The sequence below is a fragment of the Hypanus sabinus genome, chromosome 3 (assembly GCF_030144855.1).
Source record: "Hypanus sabinus isolate sHypSab1 chromosome 3, sHypSab1.hap1, whole genome shotgun sequence".
Lineage (NCBI taxonomy): Eukaryota > Metazoa > Chordata > Chondrichthyes > Myliobatiformes > Dasyatidae > Hypanus > Hypanus sabinus.
Genome location: NC_082708.1, coordinates 149,821 through 175,761, shown reverse-complemented (window position 1 = coordinate 175,761; position 25,941 = coordinate 149,821). Strand labels below are relative to the sequence as shown.

General features: G+C 52.4%; 1 protein-coding gene across 1 annotated transcript in view; it reads left to right on the top strand.

Moving 5' to 3' along the window:
- The window catches only part of LOC132390685 (dynein heavy chain domain-containing protein 1), a 329,747-nt gene that overhangs the window by 157,838 nt on the left and 145,968 nt on the right, over positions 1–25,941 (top strand). Inside the window, exons 7-8 of the mRNA XM_059963241.1 lie at positions 18,744–18,882; positions 21,542–21,734. Coding sequence (XP_059819224.1) covers positions 18,744–18,882; positions 21,542–21,734 — 332 coding nt within the window. The remainder of the gene's footprint in view (positions 1–18,743; positions 18,883–21,541; positions 21,735–25,941) is intronic.

The window sequence follows — 25,941 nt, the reverse complement described above, 5'->3', positions numbered from 1 at the left end:
GAGGGTACAGGCTGATGTTGATCAGTTGGTGAGAGAGAGGGTACATGGTGATATTGATCAGTCGGTGAGAGGGAGGGTACAGGGTGATGTTGATCAGTCGGTGAGAGGGAGGGTACATGGTGATATTGATCAGTCGGTGATAGGGAGGGTACAGGCTGATGTTGATCAGTCGGTGAGAGGGAGGGTACATGGTGATATTGATCAGTCGGTGAGAGGGAGGGTACAGGGTGATATTGATCAGTCGGTGAGAGGGAGGGTACAGGCTGATATTGATCAGTCGGTGAGAGGGAGGGAACCTGGTGATATTGATCAGTCAGTGAGAGGGAGGGTACAGGCTGATGTTGATCAGTCGGTGAGAGGGAGGGTACAGGCTGATATTGATCAGTCGGTGAGTGGGAGGGAACCTGGTGATATTGATCAGTCAGTGAGAGGGAGGGTACAGGCTGATGTTGATCAGTCGGTGAGAGGGAGGGTACAGGCTGATGTTGATCAGTCGGTGAGAGGGAGGGTACAGGCTGATATTGATCAGTCGGTGAGTGGGAGGGAACCTGGTGATATTGATCAGTCGGTGAGAGGGAGGGTACAGGCTGATGTTGATCAGTCAGTGAGAGGGAGGGTACAGGCTGATGTTGATCAGTCGGTGAGAGGGAGGGTACAGGGTGATATTGATCAGTCGGTGAGAGGGAGGGTACAGGCTGATATTGATCAGTCGGTGAGAGGGAGGGTACAGGGTGATATTGATCAGTCGGTGAGAGGGAGGGTACAGGGTGATATTGATCAGTCGGTCAGAGGGAGTGTACAGGGTGATATTGATCAGTTGGTGAGAGGGAGGGTACAGGCTGATGTTGATCAGTCGGTGAGAGGGAGTTTACAGGCTGATGTTGATCAGTTGGTGAGAGGGAGGGTACAGGGTGATATTGATCAGTCGGTGAGAGGGAGGGTACAGGGTGATATTGATCAGTCGGTGAGAGGGAGGGTACAGGGTGATACTGATCAGTCGGTGAGAGGGAGGGTACAGGGTGATATTGATCAGTCGGTGAGAGGGAGTGTACGGGGTGATATTGATCAGTCGGTGAGAGGGAGGGTACAGGGTGATATTGATCAGTCGGTGAGAGGGATTGTACAGGGTGATATTGATCAGTCGGTGAGAGGGAGGGTACAGGGTGATATTGATCAGTCGGTGAGAGGGAGGGTACAGGCTGATGTTGATCAGTCGGTGAGAGGGGGGGTACAGGCTGATGTTGATCAGTCATTGAGAGGGAGGGTACAGGGTGACATTGATCAGTTGGTGAGAGGGAGGGTACAAGGTGATATTGATCAGTCGGTGAGAGAGAGGGTACAGGGTGATATTGATCATTCGGTGAGAGGGAGTGTACGGGGTGATATTGATCAGTTGGTGAGAGGGAGGGTACAGGGTGATATTGATCAGTCGGTGAGAGGGAGGGTACAGGGTGATATTGATCAGTTGGTGAGAGGAAGGGTACAGGCTGATGTTGATCAGTCAGTGAGAGTGAGGGTACAGGGTGATATTGATCAGTTGGTGAGAGGGAGGGTACAGGCTGATGTTGATCAGTTGGTGAGAGAGAGGGTACATGGTGATATTGATCAGTCGGTGAGAGGGAGGGTACAGGGTGATGTTGATCAGTCGGTGAGAGGGAGGGTACATGGTGATATTGATCAGTCGGTGATAGGGAGGGTACAGGCTGATGTTGATCAGTCGGTGAGAGGGAGGGTACATGGTGATATTGATCAGTCGGTGAGAGGGAGGGAACCTGGTGATATTGATCAGTCAGTGAGAGGGAGGGTACAGGCTGATGTTGATCAGTCGGTGAGAGGGAGGGTACAGGCTGATGTTGATCAGTCGGTGAGAGGGAGGGTACAGGCTGATATTGATCAGTCGGTGAGTGGGAGGGAACCTGGTGATATTGATCAGTCAGTGAGAGGGAGGGTACAGGCTGATGTTGATCAGTCGGTGAGAGGGGGGGTACAGGCTGATGTTGATCAGTCATTGAGAGGGAGGGTACAGGGTGATATTGATCAGTCGGTGAGAGGGAGGGTACAAGGTGATATTGATCTGTCGGTGAGAGGGAGGGTACAGGGTGATATTGATCATTCGGTGAGAGGGAGTGTACGGGGTGATATTGATCAGTTGGTGAGAGGGAGGGTACAGGGTGATATTGATCAGTTGGTGAGAGGGAGGGTACAGGCTGATGTTGATCAGTCAGTGAGAGTGAGGGTACAGGGTGATATTGATCAGTTGGTGAGAGGGAGGGTACAGGCTGATGTTGATCAGTTGGTGAGAGAGAGGGTACATGGTGATATTGATCATTCGGTGAGAGGGAGGGTACAGGGTGATGTTGATCAGTCGGTGAGAGGGAGGGTACATGGTGATATTGATCAGTCGGTGATAGGGAGGGTACAGGCTGATGTTGATCAGTCGGTGAGAGGGAGGGTACATGGTGATATTGATCAGTCGGTGAGAGGGAGGGTACAGGGTGATATTGATCAGTCGGTGAGAGGGAGGGTACAGGCTGATATTGATCAGTCGGTGAGAGGGAGGGAACCTGGTGATATTGATCAGTCAGTGAGAGGGAGGGTACAGGCTGATGTTGATCAGTCGGTGAGAGGGAGGGTACAGGCTGATATTGATCAGTCGGTGAGTGGGAGGGAACCTGGTGATATTGATCAGTCAGTGAGAGGGAGGGTACAGGCTGATGTTGATCAGTCGGTGAGAGGGAGGGTACAGGCTGATGTTGATCAGTCGGTGAGAGGGAGGGTACAGGCTGATATTGATCAGTCGGTGAGTGGGAGGGAACCTGGTGATATTGATCAGTCGGTGAGAGGGAGGGTACAGGCTGATGTTGATCAGTCGGTGAGAGGGAGGGTACAGGCTGATATTGATCAGTCGGTGAGTGGGAGGGAACCTGGTGATATTGATCAGTCAGTGAGAGGGAGGGTACAGGCTGATGTTGATCAGTCGGTGAGAGGGAGGGTACAGGCTGATGTTGATCAGTCGGTGAGAGGGAGGGTACAGGCTGATGTTGATCAGTCGGTGAGAGGGAGGGTACAGGCTGATGTTGATCAGTCGGTGAGAGGGAGGGTACAGGCTGATGTTGATCAGTCGGTGAGAGGGAGGGTACAGGGTGATATTGATCAGTCAGTGAGAGGGAGGGTACAGGCTGATATTGATCAGTCGGTGAGAGGGAGGGAACCTGGTGATATTGATCAGTCAGTGAGAGGGAGGGTACAGGCTGATGTTGATCAGTCGGTGAGAGGGAGGGTACAGGCTGATATTGATCAGTCGGTGAGTGGGAGGGAACCTGGTGATATTGATCAGTCGGTGAGAGGGAGGGTACAGGCTGATGTTGATCAGTCGGTGAGAGGGAGGGTACAGGCTGATGTTGATCAGTCAGTGAGAGTGAGGGTACAGGGTGATATTGATCAGTTGGTGAGAGGGAGGGTACAGGCTGATGTTGATCAGTTGATGAGAGAGAGGGTACATGGTGATATTGATCAGTCGGTGAGAGGGAGGGTACAGGGTGATGTTGATCAGTCGGTGAGAGGGAGTGTACAGGGTGATATTGATCAGTTGGTGAGAGGGAGGGTACAGGCTGATGTTGATCAGTCAGTGAGAGTGAGGGTACAGGGTGATATTGATCAGTTGGTGAGAGGGAGGGTACAGGCTGATGTTGATCAGTCAGTGAGAGTGAGGGTACAGGGTGATATTGATCAGTCGGTGAGAGGGAGGGTACATGGTGATATTGATCAGTCGGTGAGAGGGAGGGTACAGGGTGATGTTGATCAGTCGGTGAGAGGGAGGGTACAGGGTGATATTGATCAGTCGGTGAGAGGGAGGGTACATGGTTATATTGATCAGTTGGTGAGAGGGAGGGTACAGGCTGATGTTGATCAGTCGGTGAGAGGGAGTGTACAGGGTGATATTGATCAGTCGGTGAGAGGGAGGGTACATGGTGATATTGATCAGTCGGTGATAGGGAGGGTACAGGCTGATGTTGATCAGTCGGTGAGAGGGAGGGTACATGGTGATATTGATCAGTCGGTGAGAGGGAGGGTACAGGGTGATATTGATCAGTCGGTGAGAGGGATGGTACAGGCTGATATTGATCAGTCGGTGAGAGGGAGGGAACCTGGTGATATTGATCAGTCAGTGAGAGGGAGGGTACAGGCTGATGTTGATCAGTCGGTGAGAGGGAGGGTACAGGCTGATATTGATCAGTCGGTGAGAGGGAGGGTACAGGGTGATATTGATCAGTCAGTGAGAGGGAGGGTACAGGCTGATATTGATCAGTCGGTGAGAGGGAGGGAACCTGGTGATATTGATCAGTCAGTGAGAGGGAGGGTACAGGCTGATATTGATCAGTCGGTGAGAGGGAGGGTACAGGGTGATATTGATCAGTCGGTGAGAGGGAGGGAACCTGGTGATATTGATCAGTCGGTGAGAGGGAGGGTACAGGGTGATATTGATCATTCGGTGAGAGGGAGTGTACGGGGTGATATTGATCAGTTGGTGAGAGGGAGGGTACAGGGTGATATTGATCAGTTGGTGAGAGGGAGGGTACAGGCTGATGTTGATCAGTCGGTGAGAGGGAGGGTACAGGCTGATGTTGATCAGTCGGTGAGAGGGAGGGTACAGGCTGATGTTGATCAGTTGGTGAGAGAGAGGATACATGGTGATATTGATCAGTCGGTGAGAGAGAGGGTACAGGGTGATATTGATCAGTTGGTGAGATGGATGGTACAGGGTGATATTGATCAGTCGGTGAGAGGGAGTGTACAGGGTGATATTGATCAGTTGGTGAGAGGGAGGGTACAGGGTGATATTGATCAGTCGGTGAGAGGGAGGGTACAGGCTGATGTTCATCAGTCGGTGAGAGGGAGGGTACAGGCTGATGTTGATCAGTCGGTGAGAGGGAGGGTACATGGTGATATTGATCAGTCGGTGAGATGGAGGGTACAGGGTGATATTGATCAGTTGGTGAGAGGGAGGATACAGGGTGATATAGATCAGTCGGTGAGAGGGAGTGTACAGGGTGATATTGATCAGTCGGTGAGAGGGAGTGTACGGCCTGATATTGATCAGTCGGTGAGAGGGATTGTACAGGGTGATATTGATCAGTCGGTGAGAGGGAGGGTACAGGCTGATGTTGATCAGTCGTTGAGAGGGAGGGTACAGGCTGATGTTGATCAGTCGGTGAGAGGGAGGGTACAGGGTGATATTGATCAGTCGGTGAGAGGGAGGGAACCTGGTGATATTGATCAGTCGGTGAGAGGGAGGGTACAGGGTGATATTGATCATTCGGTGAGAGGGAGTGTACGGGGTGATATTGATCAGTTGGTGAGAGGGAGGGTACAGGGTGATATTGATCAGTTGGTGAGAGGGAGGGTACAGGCTGATGTTGATCAGTCGGTGAGAGGGAGGGTACAGGCTGATGTTGATCAGTCGGTGAGAGGGAGGGTACAGGCTGATGTTGATCAGTTGGTGAGAGGGAGGGTACAGGGTGATATTGATCAGTCGGTGAGAGGGAGTGTACAGGGTGATATTGATCAGTTGGTGAGATGGATGGTACAGGGTGATATTGATCAGTCGGTGAGAGGGAGTGTACAGGGTGATATTGATCAGTTGGTGAGAGGGAGGGTACAGGGTGATATTGATCAGTCGGTGAGAGGGAGGGTACAGGCTGATGTTGATCAGTCGGTGAGAGGGAGGGAACCTGGTGATATTGATCAGTCAGTGAGAGGGAGGGTACAGGCTGATGTTGATCAGTCGGTGAGAGGGAGGGTACAGGCTGATATTGATCAGTTGGTGAGATGGATGGTACAGGGTGATATTGATCAGTCGGTGAGAGGGAGGGTACAGGCTGATGTTGATCAGTCGTTGAGAGGGAGGGTACAGGCTGATGTTGATCAGTCGGTGAGAGGGAGGGTACAGGCTGATATTGATCAGTCGGTGAGTGGGAGGGAACCTGGTGATATTGATCAGTCGGTGAGAGGGAGGGTACAGGCTGATGTTGATCAGTCGGTGAGAGGGAGGGTACAGGCTGATATTGATCAGTCGGTGAGTGGGAGGGAACCTGGTGATATTGATCAGTCAGTGAGAGAGAGGGTACAGGCTGATGTTGATCAGTCGGTGAGAGGGAGGGTACAGGCTGATGTTGATCAGTCGGTGAGAGGGAGGGTACAGGCTGATGTTGATCAGTCGGTGAGAGGGAGGGTACAGGCTGATGTTGATCAGTCGGTGAGAGGGAGGGTACAGGCTGATGTTGATCAGTCGGTGAGAGGGAGGGTACAGGGTGATATTGATCAGTCAGTGAGAGGGAGGGTACAGGCTGATATTGATCAGTCGGTGAGAGGGAGGGAACCTGGTGATATTGATCAGTCAGTGAGAGGGAGGGTACAGGCTGATGTTGATCAGTCGGTGAGAGGGAGGGTACAGGCTGATATTGATCAGTCGGTGAGTGGGAGGGAACCTGGTGATATTGATCAGTCGGTGAGAGGGAGGGTACAGGCTGATGTTGATCAGTCGGTGAGAGGGAGGGTACAGGCTGATGTTGATCAGTCAGTGAGAGTGAGGGTACAGGGTGATATTGATCAGTTGGTGAGAGGGAGGGTACAGGCTGATGTTGATCAGTTGATGAGAGAGAGGGTACATGGTGATATTGATCAGTCGGTGAGAGGGAGGGTACAGGGTGATGTTGATCAGTCGGTGAGAGGGAGTGTACAGGGTGATATTGATCAGTTGGTGAGAGGGAGGGTACAGGCTGATGTTGATCAGTCAGTGAGAGTGAGGGTACAGGGTGATATTGATCAGTTGGTGAGAGGGAGGGTACAGGCTGATGTTGATCAGTCAGTGAGAGTGAGGGTACAGGGTGATATTGATCAGTCGGTGAGAGGGAGGGTACAGGGTGATGTTGATCAGTCGGTGAGAGGGAGGGTACAGGGTGATATTGATCAGTCGGTGAGAGGGAGGGTACATGGTTATATTGATCAGTTGGTGAGAGGGAGGGTACAGGCTGATGTTGATCAGTCGGTGAGAGGGAGTGTACAGGGTGATATTGATCAGTCGGTGAGAGGGAGGGTACATGGTGATATTGATCAGTCGGTGATAGGGAGGGTACAGGCTGATGTTGATCAGTCGGTGAGAGGGAGGGTACATGGTGATATTGATCAGTCGGTGAGAGGGAGGGTACAGGGTGATATTGATCAGTCGGTGATGGTACAGGCTGATATTGATCAGTCGGTGAGAGGGAGGGAACCTGGTGATATTGATCAGTCAGTGAGAGGGAGGGTACAGGCTGATGTTGATCAGTCGGTGAGAGGGAGGGTACAGGCTGATATTGATCAGTCGGTGAGAGGGAGGGTACAGGGTGATATTGATCAGTCAGTGAGAGGGAGGGTACAGGCTGATATTGATCAGTCGGTGAGAGGGAGGGAACCTGGTGATATTGATCAGTTGGTGAGAGAGAGGATACATGGTGATATTGATCAGTCGGTGAGAGAGAGGGTACAGGGTGATATTGATCAGTTGGTGAGATGGATGGTACAGGGTGATATTGATCAGTCGGTGAGAGGGAGTGTACAGGGTGATATTGATCAGTTGGTGAGAGGGAGGGTACAGGGTGATATTGATCAGTCGGTGAGAGGGAGGGTACAGGCTGATGTTGATCAGTCGGTGAGAGGGAGGGTACAGGCTGATGTTGATCAGTCGGTGAGAGGGAGGGTACATGGTGATATTGATCAGTCGGTGAGATGGAGGGTACAGGGTGATATTGATCAGTTGGTGAGAGGGAGGATACAGGGTGATATAGATCAGTCGGTGAGAGGGAGTGTACAGGGTGATATTGATCAGTCGGTGAGAGGGAGTGTACGGCCTGATATTGATCAGTCGGTGAGAGGGATTGTACAGGGTGATATTGATCAGTCGGTGAGAGGGAGGGTACAGGCTGATGTTGATCAGTCGTTGAGAGGGAGGGTACAGGCTGATGTTGATCAGTCGGTGAGAGGGAGGGTACAGGGTGATATTGATCAGTCGGTGAGAGGGAGGGAACCTGGTGATATTGATCAGTCGGTGAGAGGGAGGGTACAGGGTGATATTGATCATTCGGTGAGAGGGAGTGTACGGGGTGATATTGATCAGTTGGTGAGAGGGAGGGTACAGGGTGATATTGATCAGTTGGTGAGAGGGAGGGTACAGGCTGATGTTGATCAGTCGGTGAGAGGGAGGGTACAGGCTGATGTTGATCAGTCGGTGAGAGGGAGGGTACAGGCTGATGTTGATCAGTTGGTGAGAGGGAGGGTACAGGGTGATATTGATCAGTCGGTGAGAGGGAGTGTACAGGGTGATATTGATCAGTTGGTGAGATGGATGGTACAGGGTGATATTGATCAGTCGGTGAGAGGGAGTGTACAGGGTGATATTGATCAGTTGGTGAGAGGGAGGGTACAGGGTGATATTGATCAGTCGGTGAGAGGGAGGGTACAGTCTGATGTTGATCAGTCGGTGAGAGGGAGGGAACCTGGTGATATTGATCAGTCAGTGAGAGGGAGGGTACAGGCTGATGTTGATCAGTCGGTGAGAGGGAGGGTACAGGCTGATATTGATCAGTTGGTGAGATGGATGGTACAGGGTGATATTGATCAGTCGGTGAGAGGGAGGGTACAGGCTGATGTTGATCAGTCGTTGAGAGGGAGGGTACAGGCTGATGTTGATCAGTCGGTGAGAGGGAGGGTACAGGCTGATATTGATCAGTCGGTGAGTGGGAGGGAACCTGGTGATATTGATCAGTCGGTGAGAGGGAGGGTACAGGCTGATGTTGATCAGTCGGTGAGAGGGAGGGTACAGGCTGATATTGATCAGTCGGTGAGTGGGAGGGAACCTGGTGATATTGATCAGTCAGTGAGAGGGAGGGTACAGGCTGATGTTGATCAGTCGGTGAGAGGGAGGGTACAGGCTGATGTTGATCAGTCGGTGAGAGGGAGGGTACAGGCTGATGTTGATCAGTCGGTGAGAGGGAGGGTACAGGCTGATGCTGATCAGTCGGTGAGAGGGAGGGTACAGGCTGATGTTGATCAGTCGGTGAGAGGGAGGGTACAGGGTGATATTGATCAGTCAGTGAGAGGGAGGGTACAGGCTGATATTGATCAGTCGGTGAGAGGGAGGGAACCTGGTGATATTGATCAGTCAGTGAGAGGGAGGGTACAGGCTGATGTTGATCAGTCGGTGAGAGGGAGGGTACAGGCTGATATTGATCAGTCGGTGAGTGGGAGGGAACCTGGTGATATTGATCAGTCGGTGAGAGGGAGGGTACAGGCTGATGTTGATCAGTCGGTGAGAGGGAGGGTACAGGCTGATGTTGATCAGTCAGTGAGAGTGAGGGTACAGGGTGATATTGATCAGTTGGTGAGAGGGAGGGTACAGGCTGATGTTGATCAGTTGATGAGAGAGAGGGTACATGGTGATATTGATCAGTCGGTGAGAGGGAGGGTACAGGGTGATGTTGATCAGTCGGTGAGAGGGAGTGTACAGGGTGATATTGATCAGTTGGTGAGAGGGAGGGTACAGGCTGATGTTGATCAGTCAGTGAGAGTGAGGGTACAGGGTGATATTGATCAGTTGGTGAGAGGGAGGGTACAGGCTGATGTTGATCAGTCAGTGAGAGTGAGGGTACAGGGTGATATTGATCAGTCGGTGAGAGGGAGGGTACAGGGTGATGTTGATCAGTCGGTGAGAGGGAGGGTACAGGGTGATATTGATCAGTCGGTGAGAGGGAGGGTACATGGTTATATTGATCAGTTGGTGAGAGGGAGGGTACAGGCTGATGTTGATCAGTCGGTGAGAGGGAGTGTACAGGGTGATATTGATCAGTCGGTGAGAGGGAGGGTACATGGTGATATTGATCAGTCGGTGATAGGGAGGGTACAGGCTGATGTTGATCAGTCGGTGAGAGGGAGGGTACATGGTGATATTGATCAGTCGGTGAGAGGGAGGGTACAGGGTGATATTGATCAGTCGGTGAGAGGGATGGTACAGGCTGATATTGATCAGTCGGTGAGAGGGAGGGAACCTGGTGATATTGATCAGTCAGTGAGAGGGAGGGTACAGGCTGATGTTGATCAGTCGGTGAGAGGGAGGGTACAGGCTGATATTGATCAGTCGGTGAGAGGGAGGGTACAGGGTGATATTGATCAGTCAGTGAGAGGGAGGGTACAGGCTGATATTGATCAGTCGGTGAGAGGGAGGGAACCTGGTGATATTGATCAGTCAGTGAGAGGGAGGGTACAGGCTGATGTTGATCAGTCGGTGAGAGGGAGGGTACAGGGTGATATTGATCAGTCGGTGAGAGGGAGGGAACCTGGTGATATTGATCAGTCGGTGAGAGGGAGGGTACAGGGTGATATTGATCATTCGGTGAGAGGGAGTGTACGGGGTGATATTGATCAGTTGGTGAGAGGGAGGGTACAGGGTGATATTGATCAGTTGGTGAGAGGGAGGGTACAGGCTGATGTTGATCAGTCGGTGAGAGGGAGGGTACAGGCTGATGTTGATCAGTCGGTGAGAGGGAGGGTACAGGCTGATGTTGATCAGTTGGTGAGAGAGAGGATACATGGTGATATTGATCAGTCGGTGAGAGAGAGGGTACAGGGTGATATTGATCAGTTGGTGAGATGGATGGTACAGGGTGATATTGATCAGTCGGTGAGAGGGAGTGTACAGGGTGATATTGATCAGTTGGTGAGAGGGAGGGTACAGGGTGATATTGATCAGTCGGTGAGAGGGAGGGTACAGGCTGATGTTGATCAGTCGGTGAGAGGGAGGGTACAGGCTGATGTTGATCAGTCGGTGAGAGGGAGGGTACATGGTGATATTGATCAGTCGGTGAGATGGAGGGTACAGGGTGATATTGATCAGTTGGTGAGAGGGAGGATACAGGGTGATATTGATCAGTCGGTGAGAGGGAGTGTACAGGGTGATATTGATCAGTCGGTGAGAGGGAGTGTACGGCCTGATATTGATCAGTCGGTGAGAGGGATTGTACAGGGTGATATTGATCAGTCGGTGAGAGGGAGGGTACAGGCTGATGTTGATCAGTCGTTGAGAGGGAGGGTACAGGCTGATGTTGATCAGTCGGTGAGAGGGAGGGTACAGGGTGATATTGATCAGTCGGTGAGAGGGAGGGAACCTGGTGATATTGATCAGTCGGTGAGAGGGAGGGTACAGGGTGATATTGATCATTCGGTGAGAGGGAGTGTACGGGGTGATATTGATCAGTTGGTGAGAGGGAGGGTACAGGGTGATATTGATCAGTTGGTGAGAGGGAGGGTACAGGCTGATGTTGATCAGTCGGTGAGAGGGAGGGTACAGGCTGATGTTGATCAGTCGGTGAGAGGGAGGGTACAGGCTGATGTTGATCAGTTGGTGAGAGAGAGGATACATGGTGATATTGATCAGTCGGTGAGAGAGAGGGTACAGGGTGATATTGATCAGTTGGTGAGATGGATGGTACAGGGTGATATTGATCAGTCAGTGAGAGGGAGGGTACAGGCTGATGTTGATCAGTTGGTGAGAGGGAGGGTACAGGGTGATATTGATCAGTCGGTGAGAGGGAGGGTACAGGCTGATGTTGATCAGTCGGTGAGAGGGAGGGTACAGGCTGATGTTGATCAGTCAGTGAGAGGGAGGGTACATGGTGATATTGATCAGTCGGTGAGATGTAGGGTACAGGGTGATATTGATCAGTTGGTGAGAGGGAGGATACAGGGTGATATTGATCAGTCGGTGAGAGGGAGTGTACAGGGTGATATTGATCAGTCGGTGAGAGGGAGTGTACGGCCTGATATTGATCAGTCGGTGAGAGGGATTGTACAGGGTGATATTGATCAGTCGGTGAGAGGGAGGGTACAGGCTGATGTTGATCAGTCGTTGAGAGGGAGGGTACAGGCTGATGTTGATCAGTCGTTGAGAGGGAGTGTACAGGGTGATATTGATCAGTTGGTGAGAGGGAGGGTACAGGGTGATATTGATCAGTCGGTGAGAGGGAGGGTACAGGCTGATATTGATCAGTCGGTGAGAGGGAGGGTAAAGGGTGATATTGATCAGTTGGTGAGAGGGAGGGTACAGGCTGATATTGATCAGTTGGTGAGAGGGAGGGTACAGGGTGATATTGATCAGTTGGTGAGAGGGAGGGTACAGGGTGATATTGATCAGTCGGTGAGAGGGATTGTACAGGGTGATATTGATCAGTCGGTGAGAGGGAGGGTACAGGGTGATATTGATCAGTCGGTGAGAGGGAGGGTACAGGCTGATGTTGATCAGTTGGTGAGAGGGAGGGTACAGGGTGATATTGATCAGTCAGTGAGAGGGAGGGTACAGGGTGATATTGATCAGTCGGTCAGAGGGAGTGTACAGGGTGATATTGATCAGTTGGTGAGAGGGAGGGTACAGGCTGATGTTGATCAGTCGGTGAGAGGGAGTTTACAGGCTGATGTTGATCAGTTGGTGAGAGGGAGGGTACATGTTGATATTGATCAGTTGGTGAGAGGGAGGGTACAGGGTGATATTGATCAGTCGGTGAGAGGGAGTGTACGGGGTGATATTGATCAGTCGGTGAGGGGGAGGGTACAGGGTGATATTGATCAGTCGGTGAGAGGGATTGTACAGGGTGATATTGATCAGTCGGTGAGAGGGATTGTACAGGGTGATATTGATCAGTCGGTGAGAGGGAGTGTACAGGGTGATATTGATCAGTCGGTGAGAGGGAGGGTACAGGCTGATATTGATCAGTTGGTGAGAGGGAGGGTACAGGGTGATATTGATCAGTTGGTGAGAGGGAGGGTACAGGGTGATATCGATCAGTCGGTGAGAGGGAGGGTACAGGCTGATGTTGATCAGTCGGTGAGAGGGAGGGTACAGGCTGATATTGATCAGTCAGTGAGAGGGAGGGTACAGGGTGATATTGATCAGTCGGTGAGAGGGAGGGTACAGGGTGATACTGATCAGTCGGTGAGAGGGAGGGTACAGGGTGATATTGATCAGTCGGTGAGAGGGAGTGTACGGGGTGATATTGATCAGTCGGTGAGAGGGAGGGTACAGGCTGATATTGATCAGTCGGTGAGAGGGAGGGTACAGGCTGATGTTGATCAGTCAGTGAGAGGGAGGGTACAGGCTGATGTTGATCAGTCGGTGAGAGGGAGGGTACAGGGTGATATTGATCAGTCGGTGAGAGGGAGGGTACAGGCTGATATTGATCAGTCGGTGAGAGGGAGGCTACAGGGTGATATTGATCAGTCGGTGAGAGGGAGTGTACAGGGTGATATTGATCAGTCGGTGAGAGGGAGTGTACGGCCTGATATTGATCAGTCGGTGAGAGGGATTGTACAGGGTGATATTGATCAGTCGGTGAGAGGGAGGGTACAGGCTGATGTTGATCAGTCGTTGAGAGGGAGGGTACAGGCTGATGTTGATCAGTCGTTGAGAGGGAGGGTACAGGGTGATATTGATCAGTCGGTGAGAGGGAGGGTACAGGGTGATGTTGATCAGTCGGTGAGAGGGAGGGTACAGGCTGATGTTGATCAGTCGTTGAGAGGGAGGGTACAGGGTGATATTGATCAGTCGGTGAGAGGGAGGGTACATGGTGATATTGATCAGTCGGTGAGAGGGAGTGTACAGGGTGATATTGATCAGTTGGTGAGAGGGAGGGTACAGGGTGATATTGATCAGTTGGTGAGAGGGAGGGTACAGGGTGATATTGATCAGTCGGTGAGAGAGATTGTACAGGGTGATATTGATCAGTCGGTGAGAGGGAGGGTACAGGGTGATATTGATCAGTCGGTGAGAGGGAGGGTACATGGTTATATTGATCAGTTGGTGAGAGGGAGGGTACAGGCTGATGTTGATCAGTCGGTGAGAGGGAGGGTACAGGCTGATATCGATCGGTCGGTGAGAGGGAGGGTACAGGCTGATATCGATCGGTTGGTGAGAGGGAGGGTACAGGCTGATATTGATCGGTCGGTTAGAAGGTCAGGTCAATGACAGATTGGCAATTGGTCCCCCTGAGTGAGGATGGTGCATTTTGGGGTGGGGTGTGGTGTGAGATAAACGTAGGACACTCAATGTGCACAGCTATGCTCATAGGAAAGTAGACCATAAGACCATAAGTCATTGGAGCCGGAACAAGCTACTGGCCCATCAAGTCTGCTGCACCATTCCATTATGGCCGATTTATTTTTCCACTCATCCTCAATCTCCTGCCTTCTCTCCATACCCTCTGACACTCTGACTAATCCGGAACCTATCAACCTCCACATTAGATACCCAGTTGTCTGGTTTCTTTGCTGCTTGTGGAATTTCACAGATTTGCTATTCTCTGGCTCAGAAAAGTACTCATCATCTGGTCCTCGAGTTCCCCACGCCCACTCAGTCTCGGCCTTTCAATATTTGATAGGTTTCAATAGACAATAGACACTTCACCCTGTTGGGAAGCGGCCTGGTCGAGGGAAGTGCCTGGTGTGAAAAGTGCTCGTCCTTGGCTCGAGAGTCTTCAGCGAGGAGGCTGAGGGAAGAGACTACGCCAGGCACAATTGCAGAGGGTGAAGACATGACCGCTAAGCTGATTCAGTGTGCTACGTGCATGATGTGGGAGGTCAGGGACACTGATGGTGCCCCCAGCTGCTACAGCTGTGGAAAGTGTGTCCAGATTCAGCTTCTGAAGGAGCATGTTGCAGCACTGAAGAAAGAACTGGATGACCTCAGGTTTATCCGCGAAAACGAGAGTTTTCTAGACAGGACCTACAGTGACGTTGTTACACCGAGGATACCGAAAGAGAGAAAGGGGGCGACAATGAGGAAGAAAAGGATGCTTGAAGTACAGGAGACCCCAGGGGATGTACCTCTTGTAAACAGGTTCACCCTCTTGGAAGCTGTCAGGACAGAAGATACTGCCAATCTGAGAGGCAGACAGGTCTGCGAGCTGAAAATTGGTGCAGAAGCAGAGCCGAGGAGTCAGACATCAGGAAGAGCCGTGGTATTAGGGGACTCCATAGTAAGAGGTATGGAAAGGGGTTTCTGCTGCAACAGGCAACATTTAAGGATGGTGTGTTGCCTCCCTGGTGCTAGGATCCAGGACATCACGGACCGATTGCAGGGTAACCTCAAGGGTGAAGGTGAACAGCCGGAAGTGGTAGTGCATGTCGGCACAAATGACATCGGGAAGAAGAGGAAGGACATTCTGCAACGGGACTTCAGGGAACTCGGAAGAAGGCTGAAAAGCAGGACTTCCAGGGTGGTTATCTCTGGTTTGCTTCCAGTTCCTCGTGCTGGAGAGGGCAGGAACAGGGAGATAATGGATCTGAATGTGCGACTGAGGAACTAGTGCAGGAAGCAAGGATTTACATTCTTGGACCACTGGGATCTGTTTTGGGGTAGGGATGAAGTGTGCAAAAGGGACGGGTTACACCTTAATAGGCGGGGGACCAGCATTCTAGCAGACAGGTTTGCCACTGCAACATGGATGTGTTTAAACTGAGTAGTGGGGAGAGGGGATGAACTGGAAGTATAAGGATGGAGTTAAAGGGAAAGTGAAAATAAGAAAAGTTAAAAAGGACAACAGAATCAATGGAGTAGAAAGCTCAAGAAGAGATCATACATTATGGCCAAGTGAAATAGGAATTGATATGAAAGAAGAGGGGAGTACCGAATTAAAAGTATTATATATGAATGCATGAAGTATAAGGAATAAAGTAGATGAGCTTGAGGCTCAGTTGGAAATTGGCAAGTATGATGTTGTGGGAATAACAGAGACATGACTTCATGCGGACAGGGCCTGGGAAATGAATATTCAAGGATATACATCTTATCGAAAGGACAGACTGACTGGCAGAAGGGGTGGGGTGGCTCTGTTGGTGAGGAATGCTATTCAGTCCCTTGCGAGGGGGGACATAGAATCAGGGGATGTAGAGTCAGTATGGATAGAACTGAGAAATTCTAAGGGTAGAAAGACCCTAATGGGAGTTATCTACAGGCCCCCAAACAGCAGTCTGGATGTAGTGTGTAAGTTGAATGAAGAGTTAAAATTGGCATGTCGCAAAGGTAATGATACAGTTGTCATGGGGGATTTCAACATGCAGGTAGACTGGGAGAATCAGAATGGTACTGGACCCCAAGAAAGGGAGTTTGTGGAGTGCCTCCGAGATGGATTCTTAGAACAGCTGGTACTGGAGCCTACCAGGGAGAAGGCAATTCTAGATTTAGTGTTGTGCAATGAACAGGATTTGATCAGGGACCTCAAGGTAAAGGAACCATTAGGAGGTAGTGACCATAATATGATATGTTTTAACCTACAATTTGAGAAGGAGAAGGGAAAATCGGATGTGTCGGTATTACAGTTGAACAAAGGGAACTATGGAGCTATGAGGGAGGAGCTGGCCAAAGTTGACTGGAAAGATACCCTAGCAGGGAAGACAGTGGAACAACAATGGCAGGTATTTCTGGGAATAATGCAGAAGGTGCAGGATCAGTTCATTCCAAAGAGGAAGAAAGATCCTAAGGGGAGTAAGGGGCCGCCGTGACTGATGAGGGAAGTAAAGGGCAGTATAAAAATAAGAGAAGTATAATATAGCAAAGATGAATGGGAAACTGGAGGACTGGGAAGCTTTTCAAGAGCAACAGAAGATAACAAAAAGGGCAATACGCCAAGAAAAAATGAGGTACGAAGGTAAACTAGCCAAGAATATAAAGGAGGATAGTAAAAGCTTCTTTATGTATGTGAATAGCAAAAAAATAGTTAAGACCAAAATTGGGCCATTGAAGAGAGAAATGGGTGAATTTATTATGGGGAACAAGGAAATGGCAGACGAGTTGAACAGGTACTTTGGATCTGTCTTCACTAGGGAAGACACAAACAATCTCCCAGATATAATAGTGGCCAAGGGAACTAGAGTAAAGGATGAACTGAAGGAAATTCATATTAGGCAAGAAACGGTGTTGGATAGACTGTTGGGTCTGAAGGCTGTTAAGTCCCCGGGACCTGATGGTCTGCATCCCAGGGTACTTAAAGAAATTGTGGATGCATTGGTAATCATTTTCCAATGTTCTATAGATTCAGGAACAGTTCCTGTTGATTGGAGGGTGGCTAATGTTGTCCCACTTTTCAAGAAAGGAGTAAGAGAGAAAACAGGGAATTATAGACTGGTTAGCCTGACGTCAGTGGTGGGAAAGATGCTGGAGTCAATTATAAAAGAGGAAATTATGACTCATTTGGATAGCAGTAGAAGGATCAGTCCGAGTCAGCATGGATTTATGAAGGGAAAATCAGGCTTGACTAATTTTCTGGAATTTTTTGAGGATGTACCTATGAAAATGGACAAGGGAGAGCCAGTGTATGTAGTGTACCTGGATTTCCAGAAAGCTTTTGATAAAGTCCCACATAGGAGATTAGTGGGCAAAATTAGGGCACATGGTATTGGGGCAGAGTACTGACATGGATTGAAAATTGGCTGGCTGACAGGAAACAGAGTAGCGATTAACGGGTCCCTTTTGGAATGGCAGGCTGTGACCAGTGGGGTACCGCAAGGTTCGGTGCTGGGACCGCAGCTGTTTACAATATACATTAATGATTTAGACGAAGGGATTAAAAGTAACATTAGCAAATTTGCTGATGACACAAAGCTGGGTGGCAGTGTGAAATGTCAGGAGGATGTTATGAGAATGTAGGGTGACTTGAACAGGTTGGGTGAGTGGGCAAATGTATGGCAGATGCAGTTTAATGTGGATAAATGTGAGATTATCCACTTTGGTAGCAAGAACTGGAAGGCAGATTACTACCTAAATGGAGTCAAGCTGACATTAGGAAAAGGGGAAGTACAACGAGATCTAGGTGTTCTTGTACATCAGTCAGTGAAAGCAAGCATGCAGGTACAGCAGGCTGTGAAGAAAGCTAATGGCATGCTGGCCTTCGTAACAAGAGGAATTGAGTATAGGAGTAAAGAAGTAATTCTGCAGCTGTACAGGGCCCTGGTGAGACCCCACCTGGAGTATTGTGTGCAGTTTTGGTCTCCAAATTTGAGGAAGGACATTCTTGCTATTGAGAGAGTGCAGCGTTGGTTCACGAGGTTAATTCCCGGAATGGCGGGTCTGTCATATGTTGAAAGATTGGAGCGACTGGGCTTGTATACACTGGAATTTAGAAGGATGAGAGGGAATCTGATTATTAAGGGATTGGACATGCTGGAGGCAGGAAGCACGATCCCGCTGATGGGTGAGTCCAGAACTAGAGGCCACAGTTTAAGAATAAGGGGTAGGCAATTTAGAACAGAGATGCAGAAAAACTTTTTCACCCAGAGAGTGGTGGATATGTGGAATGCTCTGCCCCAGAAGGCAGTGGAGGCCAAGTCTCTGGATGCATTCAAGAGAGAGTTCGATAGAGCTCTTATAGATAGTGGGGTCAAGGGATATGGGGAGAGGGCAGGAACGGGGTACTGATTGTCTATGATCAGCCATGATCACAGTGAATGGCGGTGCTGGCTAGAAGGGCCGAATGGCCTACTCCTGCACCTACTGTCTATTGTTTATTGCTTCAGTTGCTCATGGATTTCTGCTTAAAAGCACTTTACCCTTCTGTAATGAGAGACTGCTGGAAATATTTAAGCGGTATTCCGCATGGCTTGCTGGGTTGGACGGGACTCTCAGACTGTATCGCTAAATTGATAAATAAGTATTTTCCCCTTTGAAGGTGGAACTCTGGATATACCTCCTCACCAGTACCAGCGAGCACACCTTGATGATGAAATCCAGCCCAGGGATCACATACTGGCTGCTAGCATCTTCGCTGTGGCCTATATTTGGGGCTTTGGAGGACATCTGCACTCCAGGTAGGATCAGTTTTGGTCTCCCACAAAACAAGACACTGGATCAGCACCTGACAACTCCATCTGTACCGTTAGTACAAGGTTTTGCAGGTGCTGGAAAACCAAAGCAAACACAATTAACAGTCAACACTTCGGGCCAAGACCTTTCCGGTACTGTACTGATGAAGGGTGTCAGCCCTAAACGATGACTGTTTATTCATTTCCATAGATGCTGCCTGACCTTCTGAGTTTCACCAACATTTCGTGTTCCACCTGTACCAGCCTCTGTGGCCTTGTGCCTCCTTGTCTCAGGGTTCATGTCCACCTTTCACGTTCCCTGAGTCTGTCACTGGTGGCCAAGTCTTCAGTATCATGAGCCCTGAGCTCCACAACTCCTTCCACCTCATCTCTGCTATGACATCGCGCCCCTCCCCAAGCCCACCTCTGATGTTAGAGCCCTGATCCCAGCTCCTGTTCAAGGCAGGTCTGCAGAGATCCTGGGCTTGCTGCTGCTGAGAAGACGTTGCCAATAAAAGAGGACACTATGACCACCCTCTGACCAAAAGTCGAAGCAAGGACTTGGAGACCTCTGCAAACTGCACACTGTGTGGCCAGGATCATGGGGGTGGTTACCTGGTGACTGGAACTGAGGATGAGGTCCCAAGGTAGAACTTCGCTGGGGTTCCAGTATAACAGATCACCAGTCGGACACTTGAGGCATTGACCAAAAGTGATTCGCTGAACCCAGCCACCCTCTCTCAGCCCAGGTCCCAAATTCATCCACCTACCTTGTCAGCGTTTAACATCGCAGTACGACCACGACCTCCAGCACTGTCTGTGTGGAGTTTGCACACTCTTGCTGTCTCCCCCCATAACTCCAGTTCCCTCCTGCATCCCAATGACATGCAGGTCATTAGTTTAATCGGCTTCTGTACACTGACCCCAGAGTGTGGGTGAGGGAGAGAATCTGGTGGAGTTGGAAGGTGGAATGGGAAAGGCACAGTAGTAGTGTAGCCATCAGTGCAACTTGATTACAGATTGAGGAATCGGAGTTCAGAATTCAATTGGAACACCCTGCGAGGAGTTTGTATCCTTCCCACGAGTGCGTGGGTTGGGTTTCTTCTCTGAGTCCAGAACAGACAGACATACTTTATTGATCCCGAGGGAAATTGGTTTTCGTTACAGCTGCACCAACCAAGAATAGTGAAGAAATATAGCAATATAAACCATAAATAATTAAATAAAAATAAGTTAATCATGCCAAGTGGAAATAAGTCCAGGACCAGCCTATTGGCTCAGGGTGTCTGACACTCCGAGGGAGGAGTTGTAAAGTTTGATGGCCGCAGGTAGGAATGACTTCCTATGATGCTCAGTGTTACATCTCGGTGGAATGAGTCTCTGGCTGAATGTACTCCTGTGCCTAACCAGTACATTATGGAGTGGATGGGAGACATTGTCCAAGATGGCATGCAACTTGGACAGCATCCTCTTTTCAGACACCACCTTCAGAGAGTCCAGTTCCACCCCCACAACATCACTGGCCTTACGAATGAATTTGTTGATTCTGTTGGTGTCTGCTACCCTCAGCCTGCTGCCCCAGCACACAACAGCAAACATGATAGCACTGGCCACCACAGACTCGTAGAACATCCTCAGTGTACCGGGCAGTAGGTTAATTGGTCATTGTAACTTGTCCTGTCATTGGGTTCGGGTTAAATCGGGTCGCAGGGCTGGTTCCACACTGTATCTCTAAATTAATAAAATAAATAATCAATAAATCCCAATGTCCCAGCTCATCATCAGCACTCATACCTCCCCCTCCCTCACACCACCCCTCCACACAACTCCCCTCCACCCACGAAACCACCCCTCCCATCCACACACCACTTCTCTACACACACCTCCCTCAACACACTGCACCACCACATCATGTTGCACTAAACACTCTGCCTCTGATCTCAGTGGTGGGGAGACTAATGAGCTTACAACATTCTCCATCGTCCTGTGACCGATCTCCCTCAGTGTCCCCAGTGGTCATCACCTACTGTCACTCTGACACACACACCACACACTCTCTCTCACTCTCACACACAGACACTCTCACAGATGTGCACACACAGACAGACACACTCTCACACACACACTGTCACAGATGTGCACACACAGACAGACACACTCTCACACACACGTGCACACACACAACCAGACACACTCTCACACACACACTCTCACAGATGTGCACACACACAGACAACCAGACACACTCTCACACACAGGCACTCTCACAGACATGCACACACACAGACACACTCTCACAGATGTGCACACACAGATAGACACACTCTCACACACACACTCTCACAGATGTGCACACACACAGACAACCAGACACACTCTCACACACACACTCTCACAGATGTGCACACACACAGACAACCAGACACACTCTCACACACAGGCACTCTCACAGACATGCACACACACAGACACACTCTCACAGACGTGCACACACAGATAGACACACTCTCACACACACACTCTCACAGATGTGCACACAGACAGACAACCAGACACACTCTCACACACAGACACACACAGACATTCACACAGAAGTTGGAGGGTCACTGTGCCGACGTTCCCATCATTTTGCTTTGTTTACTAACCCTGTGCTGATTTGCTCCAGCCACCGACTTCAGTTTGACACGTTTGCTAGACAAGCCTTGGAGAACAGTCTGTACCCTGTCAGTATCCCAAAACCCGGCCTGGTCTTTGATTACTACATCAACCCCAACAGTGGATGCCTGGAGACACTTTACAGAGATCCCGAGGAAGTGACATGGAGAACGAAAATACCCCAGTACATCCTTGTCCCCGAGGTAGGTTGGAAAGATCCTGGATTAACTGCACCTGTAATCCTGGACCACAAACTAAAACGCGAGGTTCTGCAGAGTTTGGACATGGCAGTCCATGGCCTCCTCTTCTGCTACGATAAGGCCACTGTCAGGGTGGAGGAGCAACACCTCATCACCTAGGTAGCTTCCAACCTGATGACATGAACATCGATTTCTCCAACTTCCACTAACTTTCCCCTCCTCCTTCTCTTTTCTTCAGTTCCCCACTCTGGCCCCCTTCTTACCTCTTCTCAATTGCCTATCACCTCCCCCAGTACTCCTCCTTCTTCCTTTCTCCCCTGCTCCACTCTCCTCTCCTATCAGATTCCTCCTTCTCCAGCCCTTTGCCTTTTCCATTGAGCACCTCCCAGCTTCTTACTTCATCCCCCTCCCCTACACACCTGGGTTTCTCTATCACCTTCTAGCTTGTTCTCCTTCGCCTCTCCCCATCTTTTTATTCTGACATCTTCCCCCTTCCTTTCCAGTCCTGAGGAAGACTCACCCAAAATGTGAACTATTTGTTCATCTCCATAGATGCTCCCTGTCCTGCTGAGTTCCTCCAGCATTTTGTGCATTGTTTCACTAAAACAAAACAGCCTACCAATGCTGGAATTTTGAAATAGAATCAGAGATGCTGGGATACTCGGCAAGCCCAGGTGTGTGTGTGGAGAGAAGCAAGCCTATGTTGCAGGTTTCGTCAGAACCCGCGCACTCTTCTGTGACCCCTTGTACGTTCAAGATAGACTCCTGAGCTCTCCATCTACTCACTGTGACCCTTCCACTGTACCATCTGCCTGCACTACACATTCTCTGTAACTTTATTCATCAATCAGTTATATCTACATCAGTATGAGTACCACATCCCCTTCTTTTGTTGACATTGAGAGAAATGTTGTGGTCATGACAACATTATGTCATTAGATTCTCTACCTCTTTCCTGTACTCCGACTCATCGGCCCACAGGTGCAATGAAAACCTTGCTTAAGTGTTCTGCTTAGTCCCATTGACCTGAAGCCAGGCCATATCCCTCTCATCCAAACATGCAAGTTACTCTTCAATGTTACAAGTAATCCTGCATCCGCCATTTCTGCTGGGCAAGTAATCCACTAACTCAGTAATCCACACTTATGAACTAATGACTCATCAGCATGGGTCTGGGGAACGGTGGGTTTGGGGGGTGGTCTGGGGTACGGTGGGTCTGGGGGGTGGTCTGGGGAACGGTGGGTCTGGGGGGTGGTCTGGGGTACGGTGGGTCTGGGGGGTGGTCTGGGGAATGGTGGGTTTGGGGGGTGGTCTGGGGGGTGGTCTGGGGAACGGTGGGTTTGGGGGGTGGTCTGGGGTACGGTGGGTCTGGGGGGTGGTCTGGGGAATGGTGGGTTTGGGGGGTGGTCTGGGGTACGGTGGGTCTGGGGGGTGGTCTGGGGAACGGTGGGGCTGAGGGGTGGTCTGGGGTACGGTGGGTCTGGGGGGTGGTCTGGGGAACGGTGGGTCTGGGGGGTGGTCTGGGGTACGGTGGGGCTGGGGGGTGGTCTGGGGAATGGTGGGGCTGGGGGGTGGTCTGGGGAACGGTGGGGCTGGGGGGTGGTCTGGGGAACGGTGGGGCTGAGGGGTGGTCTAGGGTACGGTGGGGCTGGGGGGTGGTCTGGGGTACGGTGGGGCTGGGGGTGGTCTGGGGAACGGTGGGTCTGGGGGGTGGTCTGGGGAACGGTGGGTCTGGGGAATAGAGGGTCTGGGGGGTGGTCTGGGGAACGGTGGGGCTGGAGGGTGGTCTGGGGAATAGTGGGTCTGGGGAACAGAAGGGGTGGGGGGTGGTCTGGGGAACAGTGGGGCTGGGGGGGTGGTCTGGGGAACGGTGGGTCTGGGGGGGGTGGTCTGGGGAATAGTGGGGCTGGGGGGTGGTCTGGGGAACGGTGGGTCTGGGGGGTGGTCTGGGGAATAATTGGTCTGGGGGGTGGTCTTCGGAACGGTGGGTCTGGGGGGTGGTCTGGGGAACAGTGGGGCTGGGGGGCTGGTCTGGGGAACAGTGGGGCTGGGGGGTGGTCTGGGGAACGGTGGGGCTGGGGGGCTGGTCTGGGGAACGGTGGGTCTGGGGGGTGGTCTGGGGAACAGTGGGGCTGGGGGGGTGGTCTGGGGAACGGTGGGTCTGGGGAATAGTGGGTCTGGGGGGTGGTCTGGGGAACGGTGGGTCTGGGGGGTGGTCTGGGGAACGGTGGGTCTGGAGGGTGGTCTGGGGAACGGTGGGTCTGGGGGGTGGTCTGGGGAACGGTGGGTCTGAGTGGTGGTCTGGGGAACAGTGGGGCTGGGGGGGTGGTCTGGGGAACAGTGAGGCTGGGGGGTGGTCTGGGGAACAGTGGGGCTGGGGGTGGTCTGGGGAACGGTGGGTCTGGGGAACGGTGGGGCTGGGGAACGGTGGGGCTGGGGAACGGTGGGGCTGGGGAACGGTGGGGCTGGGGAACGGTGGGGCTGGGGGTGGTCTGGGGAACGGTGGGGCTGGGGGGTGGTCTGGGGAACGGTGGGGCTGGGTATGGTGGGGCTGGGGGGTGGTCTGGGGAACGGTGGTGCTGGGGAACGGTGGGGCTGGGGAACGGTGGGGCTGGGGAACGGTGGGGCTGGGGGGTGGTCTGGGGAACGGTGGGGCTGGGGAACGGTGGGGCTGGGGGTGGTCTGGGGAACAGTGGGGCTGGGGGGTGGTCTGGGGAATGGTGGGGCTGGGGAACGGTGGGGCTGGGGAACGGTGGGGCTGGGGGGTGGTCTGGGGTACAGTGGGGCTGGGGGGTGGTCTGGGGTACGGTGGGGCTCGGGGGTGGTCTGGGGTATGGTGGGGCTGGGGGGTGGTCTGGGGTAAGGTGGGGCTGGGGGGTGGTCTGCGGAATAGTGGGGCTGAGGGCTGGTCTGGGGAACGGTGGGGCTGGGGGGTGGTCTGGGGTACGGTGGGTCTGGGGGGTGGTCTGGGGAACGGTGGGTCTGGGGGGTGGTCTGCGGTATGGTGGGGCTGGGGGGTGGTCTGGGGAATGGTGGGTCTGGGGGGTGGTCTGGGGTACGGTGGGGCTGGGGGTTGGTCTGGGGTACAGTGGGTCTGGGGAATGGTGGGGCTGGGGGAGTGGTCTGGGGAACAGTGGGGCTGGGGGGGTGGTCTGGGGAACAGTGGGGCTGGGGGGGTGGTCTGGGGAACGGTGGGGCTGGGGGGTGGTCTGGGGAACGGTGGGTTTGGGGGGTGGTCTGGGGAACGGTGGGTCTGGGGGGTGGTCTGGGGAATGGTGGGTTTGGGGGGTGGTCTGGGGAATGGTGTGGCTGGGGGTTGGTCTGGGGTACAGTGGGTCTGGGGAATGGTGGGCTGGGGGGGTGGTCTGGGGTACGGTGGGGCTGGGGGGTGGTCTGGGGAGCGGTGGGGCTGGGGGTGGTCTGGGGTACGGTGGTGCTGGGGGTTGGTCTGGGAAATGGTGGGTCAGGGGGGGGTGGTCTGGGGTACGGTGGGTCTGGGGGGTGGTCTGGGGAATGGTGGGGCTGGGGGGATGGTCTGGGAAACGGTGGGTCTGGGGGATTGTCTGGGGTACGGTGGGTCTGGGGAATGGTGGGGCTGGGGGGTGGTCTGGGGAATGGTGGGTCTGGGGGTGGTCTGGGGTACGTGGGGCTGGGGAATGGTCTGGGGAGCGGTGGGGCTGGGGGGTGGTCTGGGGAGCGGTGGGGCTGGGGGGTGGTCTGGGGAGCGGTGGGGCTGGGGAACGGTGGGGCTGGGGGGTGGTCTGGGGAATGGTGGGGCTGGGGGGTGGTCTGGGGAGCGGTGGGTCTGGGGGGTGGTCTGGGGAACGGTGGGGCTGGGGGGTGGTCTGCGGAATGGTGGGTCTGGGGTACGGTGGGGCTGGGGAATGGTCTGGGGTACGGTGGGTCTGGGGGGTGGTCTGCGGAATAGTGGGGCTGGGGGGTGGTCTGGGGAACGGTGGGGCAGGCGGGTGGTCTGGGGTACGGTGGGGCTGGGGGGTGGTCTGGGAACGGTGGGTCTGTGGGGTGGTCTGGGGAACAGTGGGGCTGGGGAATGGTGGGGCTGGGGGGTGGTCTGGGGAACGGTGGGGCTGGGGGTGGTCTGGGGAATGGTGGGTCTGGGGTACGGTGGGGCTGGGGGGTGGTCTGGGGAACGGTGGAGCTGGGGAATGGTGGGGCTGGGGAACGGTGGGGCTGGGGAACGGTGGGGCTG